Source organism: Herpailurus yagouaroundi, unplaced genomic scaffold, assembly GCF_014898765.1.
Source record: "Herpailurus yagouaroundi ecotype Mexico unplaced genomic scaffold, PumYag 162, whole genome shotgun sequence".
NCBI classification, from domain to species: Eukaryota; Metazoa; Chordata; class Mammalia; order Carnivora; family Felidae; genus Herpailurus; species Herpailurus yagouaroundi.
This window is the reverse complement of record NW_024412403.1, coordinates 9,475,875-9,485,388: the sequence shown is the minus strand read 5'-3', so window position 1 is coordinate 9,485,388 and position 9,514 is coordinate 9,475,875. Positions and strand designations below refer to the sequence as shown.

Here is a 9,514-nt window from a genome sequence, read left to right as displayed (position 1 = left end):
AGCCCCCGCCTCCTGGCGTGCGACTGCGCCTGCGCCTTCGCGTGCGCGTGCGCCCAGGTTCCCGGAAACGCCACGGCCGTTCCCCGCCCCGCGGCGCCGGGGTCAGGGGTAAGAAAACCCTGCGGTCCCCGGGCAGGGAATCTGAGCTCCATACAGCTGGCCTGCCGAGTCCTTCCTTCCCTAATAGAGGGGACGAACCTCCTCCGGCGTGCGTCCCGACCCGGCCCCTAAAGCCGCCAGGCCCCGCCTGGTCCCTCCATCCACCGACTCGGGCCGAGGTAGCGTCCTAGCAGACAGCGTCAGGCCCTACCTGCCAACCTTTGCCTTGACCCCGCCCTTCCCTTCCCCGGCCGACCCGGCCCCGCCCCTTTACTCGGTTAGTCCCGCCCCACTTCACGTTCTTTATAGTAGCTCTCCGGGTACCATCTTTACCGAAGTTCAAATCCTTCCTGGATATGGAGCTCAATTTCTGCCTCCTCCCCCGCCTTGATTGCCATCTATGCTTAGTGACTTGCTTCCAGAGAGTACATTGTGCAAAGGGGAGAATATTAACTACAGTGGAGAAACCTGGCTGATACTCCCTGGTCACGTGATGAGGATTGATAGTAATCATGTTGATGTTGCGTTCACCATATGTAAGAAGGGTAGTTCATCTCTGGTATTCCTCCCGAAACCTCATAACCCCAGTTCTTCCTTGCGGAAAATACTAGACAAACCCAAAAACACCCGACCATGTACATTGACAAAAGCTGTCAAGTTCGTGTAAAACAAGTGAACTCTTGAGAGTCTCTCATTAGGCGGAGAAAATTAAGGAGACATGACAGTTACATGTAATGCGGCATTCTGGAGGGCATCCCGGAAAGGAAAAAGGGTTCTAAGGGGAAAGCTAGTAAAATCCAAATAAAGCACGGAGCTTAGTCAATACTACTGTTCCATGTTGCTTCCTTGTGACCAATAATAGATTCTAATAATAGAATTCGATGAGGAGTACATGGAAGTTCTCTAGTACATTTGCCACTTTGCAGCAAATCCATTCTAAAATTACGTTTATTGAAAAGTAAAAGGGGGACCGCAAAACGTCGGTTCAGATTTGAATCTGATTCATGCCATCATCAAGGATCAAGGCTCTTTCTAATTTTCACCTGTAGTTTGCTTCCTCATGGTGTCAAGACAGTTTTTCTGCAGCTCCAGCATCACGATCTCACACAAATGCATTCAAGACAGGAAGAAAAGGATCACGTGAAACAAGTATTTTCCTTTCATGAGGGAGGAAAATAATGTCTACTACCTTTTTCTAGATGGGAATTGACAAAGATGCTCCCCTTCAGCAAACTCAAGCCAGGCTGCTCTGAGGCTGCTTCTCAACGAGACCTCAACCCTGGCCTATGAAAAGTACAAACTCAGAACAACTGGTTTCATCCACTACCTGCCCCCTACACACACAAATTAAAAGACTTAGCATTATATTTTCAAAAAGCAAACATTAACTTAGTTTCTAATAGCTCACAGCCACATCCTTAAGGCGATCCTAGCCCTCTATACCTGCGAAAAGAATATCTGTTTGTTCTAACCAACAATTGATAATGGGCCCTTGGGGCGCCTGGGTGGCGCAGTCGGTTGAGCGTCCGACTTCAGCTCAGGTCACGATCTCACGGGCCATGAGTTCGAGCCCGCATCGGGCTCTGGGCTGATGGCTCGGAGCCTGGAGCCTGTTTCCGATTCTGTGTCTCCCTCTCCCTCTGCCCCTCCCCCGTTCATGCTCTGTCTCTCTCTGTCCCAAAAATAAATAAACGTTGATAATGGGCCCTCCAGCACCCTTTATTAGAGGATTTACTAAAAAGGATTCACAATTTGAGTCCTTCCTCTGTCCATTTGAGGTATAAATCTATCTCTTACAACTCAGTAGTGTCTTTCCTAAGGATTTGAAACGTAATCATCAGAAAAGATAGGGCCTCTGTCTCCCAGTCTCTGTGTAGCCCACACAGCTGGCCTAATGGCATTTACACTAACACACTCTTGGTAATTCTTCATTTCCCTGACCCTCCATTCCCCCTCTCTGTGCCCTTATTCTCCCTTTAAAACACTCAGCCACCTCTGTACAAATCCAAGTTAAGTTCATTTCACGCTGGACCCAATTTCCCATTTCAATAGTATATTACTGATTAAAATCTGTCCTTACCACCTTAACCAGTATCCAGCGTTGTTTATCTTTGATAAAATTAAGTAAATTGCTTAGATTTTCATATCTCCTAAGCAGCTCAGTCACAATTTGATTCCGGGAATTAAAATTCATGCACCACCCTTTTAAGAAGGCTTATTGAACATCTATATAAGCTTAGAATGTAAGAAGGAAAGCCAGTGTCAGAGTTCTGTGAGGGTAAATAATCGTGGGCAGGGGAAGACCCTAAGAGCTTCATAACTTGTCATTTAACAATACTGTTTTCCTACATCTTTTATGTTCGTAGACACCATAGAACTGGGTACTTTAGGACAGAACAACTGCTTTGAACCAGTGGGTAGTAAAGATGTGGATTTATTCCACACATTAAAAGACATGATAAAAATTCTCTCTCCATATAGCAGCCAGGATGATCTCAGACTTGACTCACAACTAACGGGTATCTTCCATGCTAAACATCAGCAGTACTAACAGAGATCTGGGGCCTTCATCTTTACTCTTGTGTTTTCTTTCTCAAGTTGTTCAGAGGTCAGACAAGGTGCTATGTATGGCAAGTGGTGGTGACCTCGCAAATACACAACCAGGATCAAGACCCAGATGTGACAGGGAAAAAAAAGATAAAAATCATCAAAACAGAAATTAATTCACTGGCTTTAAATTAGCACGCTTTTCAAAAAAATAAAGTTTCAAAACACTTCCCATACTTAAATCTGTCCTTTCCTTTGTGATGCTTCCCCTGTTCTTATGCTTACAAAGTCCTTTTCCCACAAATTTTAGTTATTTTTCCTTACACTTGTTTTATGGTTACATTTATAAAACTATATACATTTAAAAAGTGAGAAAGCACTTTTTTGTCTTGTTAGAAATTAATCAGTGTACCTTATGCAATCATTTTGGGGATAATTCTTTCTTACCCCCTTAATTGTTAATACCACTTTCATCATAAGCTAAATTCATATTTCCATGTGATATTTTATGCATTGCATTTTCTTGAGCATCCTGCGTCATTGGCCATCAAGTCTTGTGTTGGTACAAGTACCAAAGGGATAAACAAATCAGGCAGAAAATATGATTCATGGTCCTCTTGTTTTGCCTTTTGAAACAGCAGGCCTCTTACCATGCCCAAAGTTCCCTGCACACTATGTACTATCTCTGTGGCTTAATTTAGTGAATTTAATTCATCCCACTTCCTTTTCACACTGGCTCACCCCAAGTATAGAAGAAAGTAGGGAGTGGTGTGGAGGGAGGCCAGCAAATGACAGACCAAGTATACACTTTGATAAAGGAGAAAATCCAAAACAAAGCACTTAGTTATCTTGAGTGAAAACAAAAAAAAAATCCCCAAAGGTTACACTGCACCTCTCCATCTCTATGACATTTTTGAAACAATAAAATTTTTAAATGAAGAACAGATTACTGCTTCCCAAGGAATTGAGTGGAGGCGGGGGTGGGCAACAGAGAGATGTTTGGCTATAAAAAAGCAACAATGGGGATCTTCGTGCTGATGGAAATGTTTTCAACATCTCTAGTGGTGGACAGACAAACCTAAGCATGTGATAAAATTGTATAGATCCAAATACACAAATAAGTACAAGTAAAACTGAGGAAATCCGAATATGATTGATGGATTGTTTTCATGTGACTATCCTTATTATGATATCCTACGATATTGTTGCAAAATGTTACCATAGATGAAAACTGTGTAAAGCGTAAGGAATCTCTGTATCTTTTTTTACTGCTATATGCAAATCTGCAATTATCTCAATAAAAATTTGGGTCAAAAAGAAGCAAAGGTGTTTCCCAAATTGTTTGTTTTTTGCAACTAACTGGAAACCCACCTTGTTTGCAACATAATTGGAAACTATCTAAAGCACTGCTTGTAACTTTCTGTTGTAATGGAGATACTATAGATCTGCACTATCCAAAACAGCGGCCACTAATACATGTGACTACTAGCGCTTGAAATATGGCTAATGTAACTAAGCACTGAATTTTAAGTTGTATTATTTCGATTAAATTTACATTTAAATAGCCACTCATGGCTATCATACCAGGCAGTGCAGAAATGAGATTTGGTTTCATAGTCCCCTTTTCCTCTGTTGTAAATAAGAAATAAGAGGGGCGCCTGGGTGGCTCAGTCGGTTGAGCGTCCGACTTCCGCTCAGGTCACGATCTCACGGATTGTGAGTTCGAGCCCCGCATCGGGCTCTGTGCTGACAGCTCAGAGCCTGGAGCCTGCTTCTGCTTCTGTGTCTCCCTCTCTCTCTGCCCTAACCCACTCGCATTCTGTCTCTGTCTCTCTCAAAAAATAAATAAACATTAAAAAAATTTTTTAAGAAAAAAGAAAATTCATTTCCCACCATTGACCTAATTTATGAACTTCTTAGGATCCATTTCCTTGCTTTAAAATGGGGAGGGACGCCTGGGTGGCTCAGTTGGTTAAGTGGCCTACCTCAGCTCAGGTCATGATCTCCGGATTCACAGGTTCAAGTCCCGCACGAGGCTCTGTGCTGACAGCTCAGAGCCTGGAGCCTGCTTCAGATTCTGTGTCTCCCTCTCTCTCTGCTGCTCCCCCGCTCACTCCCTCTCTCTCTCAAAAATTAATAAACATTAAAAAAAATAATAAAAAATAAAATGGGGAAAATAAGATGCACCCTGACAAGTTATTTTGAATGCAAGAAAGGGCTTCAAACCCCTCCTTCCACCTGTACACTGCAGAACCTGCATACAAGTAACCTGATGACCCTGCAAGTGTCGAGGGAGGTAACCCTGTAACGATTTAGTGACTGTTCCCCACTCTAATGTGAAAACCAACCAAGGACAAACCGGTAGATTTGCTTTCGCATACTTAGGGAAGAAAACAACACACACTTGATCTCCTAGCTTATTCCGCAACTATAGTTCCAAACACTTCAAGAGATTTTTTTTCCTCACCCGGAAAAACAAACAAAAGAGTCCCTACAAATGCCCTATTTGTTGAATTACACAAGTCAATGGTTGAATAGTTGAGAGGCTACAAAGAAAAACCCTTGGAGAACCAGGGATACAGGCTCAGTTTAGACTCAGTGAGGGACATGGCCAAATAGAATGATTCTCTCCGCTGCCAGGCGGGCAGCTACCTAACCAGCCTCTGCCACCCACCGGCCCTTCCCATTCTCTACCACCCCTGGGAGGTTCCCGGGAAGCCACGCCCTAAGGGGGAGGTGCGTCCCGCCCGCGCGCCCCTAGCGCCCTCTAACCTTGCGCAGGCGCGCCGAACTTTGTGCATAAACTCCAGAGGCACCGAGCGCCGCGAACGCCTTCTTGAAGGTCCGCTCCCCTCGCAAGTCCTTGGTGCACCCCACGCGCAACCATGTCGTCACACACCCGCGTGGCTCTGGTCACCGGGGCCAACAAGGGCATCGGCTTCGCCATCGTGCGCGACCTGTGCCGGCAGTTTTCGGGGGACGTGGTGCTCACGGCGCGGGACGAGGCGCGGGGACAGGCGGCAGTGCAGCGGCTCCAGGCCGAAGGACTGAGCCCCCGCTTCCACCTGCTGGACATTGACGACCTGCAGAGCATCCGCGCCATGCGCGACTTCCTGCGCAAGGAGTACGGGGGCCTGGACGTGCTGGTCAACAACGCGGGCATCGCCTTCAAGAGTAAGGGGGTGGGGGCACGCAGGGGAGGTGGACACCACGGAGCGCCTCCAGCCAGGGTGGGCTGCATCTGTTGGGGAAATCGCTGCGGTGGGGCTCTCAGCGCCTTTGGCGTCCAAAATGGCTCCGTTAGGGCTGAAGGAGGGATGGGGGAGAGGGGTGGGGCTGGAGCCAAGTCCCAGGGGGAATCACAGCGCTTTTTCATCCAGAGTGACGTTTGTGTTTCCTGAGACTCCTCGGATTCTTTCCAGGTTGTCACAGGGTTTCTCTGGGATTGGATTTTAGGGCAGTTGGGTGGATTTTTAATGCATTTTGAAATAAACAAGAAAATGGCACAAATTGGTGAACACAGATCCTGTGTGTGCCCCCTTCACCCACCCTCCCCAAGATGGTGCCATCTTACAACATTCTACAACCTTGTCAAATGAGGACATTGTTATTGGCACAATACTATGAACTAGAGGCCAGTTTTACAAAAAATTCACCACATTTCACATGCACTTTTCCTTCATATGCCGTTCTGTGGAATTTTTACCACATGGCTGCTATTAACGCTAATCTCTTTCTCCCTGAAAGCTAATGATCCGACACCGTTTCATATTCAAGCAGAAGTGACGATGAAAACAAACTTCTTTGGTACCCGAGACGTGTGCACAGAACTGCTGCCTCTAATGAAACCCCAAGGTAGGTGTGACAAGGGACACAGGCAGTGGTGTTTCTGGAATGATCTTGCCACTGCCTCTATGACTTCATCTACGGGCCCTGCTCCCTCTCCCTGCTCAGCCACACGGGCCTCCCTGCTGTATCCCCACCTGGACAGGTGCCCTTCCCCTCAGGACTCTGTACACACGTGTCCAGCACTCAGCAGTGCCCTCTGTCCCACTGGCCTTTCACAACTGGCTGCTGCTTCTCCTTTATGTCTTCATTCCAAACTCCCCTCCCAGAGGCCTTTTTCTGGCTCTGTGTCCTCACAGGTGCACTTCCCTGGGGATTTCTTCCTGGACCCTTCCTTCTCCCTCTCCCCCCCTCTGAGTGATCTTATTCAGGCTAGTGGACTCTTCCCTATCCAAACTTGTTAGGGTCCCCTAAACTCTGTCACCTGCCTAGAACATTCCCAGAGCCCCAGACACACATAGTTCTCCTCCTGCCTCTCTTTCTCCTCAGGACGCCCTGCCCAGGCCAGGTGCAGATCCCTCCCCATCGCCTCCAGAAGGCCTGCACACTTACATGTGCCACAGATGGCCACAGGCCAGTGGTATATCTCCAGGCAGATGAGGCAGCTCTACTGTCCCTCAGGCCTGCTGTCACCTGGAGAGGCCCCCACACCACTGCCTCTGCCCAGGCCTGCTCAGGCTGCCTATATGCACATTTTTTTCAATAAGCATATGTACAGTACTATAAATATATTTTCTTTTATTTACGATTTTCTTAACCTGTTCTCTACCTTACTTTATTGTAAAAATACATCATGTATGTTAATCGACTATGTCATGGATACACCTTCAGTCAAAATCAAACTATCAGTAAACTTTTGGGGAAATCAAAAGTTAATGTAGATTTTTCTACTGCATGGGGATTCAGCAATTCCTAATCCCTGGGTTGTCAAGGTTCAACTGTATTTGGATCAGGAAGCACAAAACCAGAAGTGGTTAGCAATGCTCCATCGACAGGTGCTCAGGGAAGGACTATTATACAGAAAAACCCAGAATTGAAGGAAGAAAATTATCGATTGAATGTAACTTCAAGCTTAGTTGGTTGTTTGTGATCGGTCGTCCTTAGGTTTCAGTTTTGTAAGTCTGAGGCATTTACAGGCATTGATTTTGGTTTGCTACATATGCCACCAGGGTATTAGAGCCACTGCAAAGTAATGGCCTCCTTGTTTAATTAATTTAGCAGTATAGAAATTAGCTGACAGGTAAATCCAGTTTTTCATCAGGCTTGTCATTTTCCATCAGTATTACATCCTGAGCAGACGGTTACTCAGTCTTCCGGTACATTTGCTCATCACTCTCCATAGCATCATATGATTCGTTTATAAATGGTAGTTGAATATTACTAAGAAGTCCAATGTGACACCACGTCACAGTGCAGTAGCAAATCTAACAGAAAAATAAGAATCAAGAGATGCTGGCACATTGCTAGAGTCCCACTTGGTCACTCACAGTTGGTTCAGTCCATATCACATGAGCAAATCTGCCACAGAGATGTCACTCAGGTTCTCAGGCCTACATTCATCCTTGTGAGCATGTTCTTATAGGAGCCATTTCCAATTTCCTGTGGAGCATCTGCTCGGCGCCCTCCCCACCAGAGCATTTCTCAGGCATCATTGGAGACATTATGGGTATAACAAGTTTAGGACCGTCCTGTCCTTGACTCATGCAGACAGTCTTCATTAATGCTCACAGCAAACTCATGATACTTCAGTGGAAATTTTCTAGTACCAAATCTTAGCGAAACTGGAATTCATCTTTCTTTGTCCTTCTCCATAACATTTTGTGTTGTATTTTAGGCAGAGTGGTCAATGTGTCTAGCATAGTGAGCCTCAGATCACTTAAAAACTGCAGCCCAGGACTGCAGCAGAAGTTCAGAAGTGAAACCATCACAGAGGAGGAGCTGGTGGAGCTCATGAACAAGTTCGTGGAAGACACAAAGAACGGGGTGCACAGGAAGGAGGGCTGGCCTGATACTGCATATGGAGTGACAAAAATTGGTGTCACGGTCCTGTCCAGAATCCATGCCAGGAAACTGAGTGAGCAGAGGAGAGGGGACAAGATCCTCCTGAATGCCTGCTGCCCTGGGTGGGTGAGAACAGACATGGCCGGACCTAGAGCCACTAAAAGCCCAGAAGAAGGAGCAGAGACCCCCGTCTACTTGGCCCTTTTGCCCTCAGATGCTGAGGGACCTCACGGGGAGTTTGTTATGGAGAAGAAAGTTGAACAATGGTGAACTGAATTCATGGTTCCATCTATGGGGCCCTCTGTGAAACCCCCTCCCTTGCCCAAAAGAACTCTTTCCCTGTCAATACTATCCCTATCCAAAACAAAACAAAGTGTAAAATATCCCTACTTGTATTTGAGTAGTCTGCTAATTCTGTGAAAGATTTTTTATTTTAGCTGTGAAAAGGCAGAGAAAAATGAAATAAGTGAAATAACACCAGAAATGAATAAATGGTTCTTTATAAATGCCTGTTTGTACAGACTGTATATGCTAAACCAGCAGAAAAATCTAATACACCTAAGTAGATGAGGAGAAGTTACAGTCTAGTTCAAGAGTAAGCAAACATTATAGAAAGAGACAGACAGTAATACTTTTAGCTTTGCAGGCCACACAGTCCCTATAGCATCTGCTCGGATCTGCTGTTGTAGCTGAAAGAACCCAGAGCCAACGCATAAGCCAATGAGCATGGTTGGATGTGCCAGGGAGCATCTTTCACCAGCCTCTGGTATAACATGGGCAACACATCTGCTGTGGTCTCTTAAAATACCGGATTCCTTGGGAAAAACAATTGCCACGTGTGAAATAGGAGTGAGAACACAAGATACATCCATACGGCGATCTGAGACAAGGGGAGGAACTGAGTATAGATTGGGTGTAGATCATGACTCCCAAGTGACTCGCTCCAGGACACCAAAGTGACAGAAGATTCTTCCTGCCCAAACCAAGCCTGGCTCCTGTGGGCCTGAATGAACACCCACCA

At 45.9% G+C, this 9,514-nt stretch overlaps 1 protein-coding gene and 1 long non-coding RNA gene across 2 annotated transcripts; both read left to right on the top strand.

Annotated features, from left to right (window-relative positions):
* The first annotated feature begins 6 nt into the window (after window positions 1–6).
* LOC121035963 (uncharacterized) lies at window positions 7–3,510 on the top strand. The gene is made up of 2 exons (XR_005793159.1): window positions 7–108; window positions 2,698–3,510. It is a non-coding gene; the product is annotated as an uncharacterized LOC121035963 (long non-coding RNA).
* Window positions 3,511–5,429: 1,919 nt separating this feature from the next.
* Window positions 5,430–9,001, top strand: LOC121035958 (carbonyl reductase [NADPH] 1). The gene is made up of 3 exons (XM_040483966.1): window positions 5,430–5,820; window positions 6,394–6,501; window positions 8,327–9,001. The coding sequence occupies exons 1-3, from the start codon at window positions 5,532–5,534 to the stop codon at window positions 8,761–8,763; spliced, it is 834 nt and encodes a 277-aa protein (XP_040339900.1). The 5' UTR covers window positions 5,430–5,531; the 3' UTR covers window positions 8,764–9,001.
* Window positions 9,002–9,514: the final 513 nt, after the last annotated feature.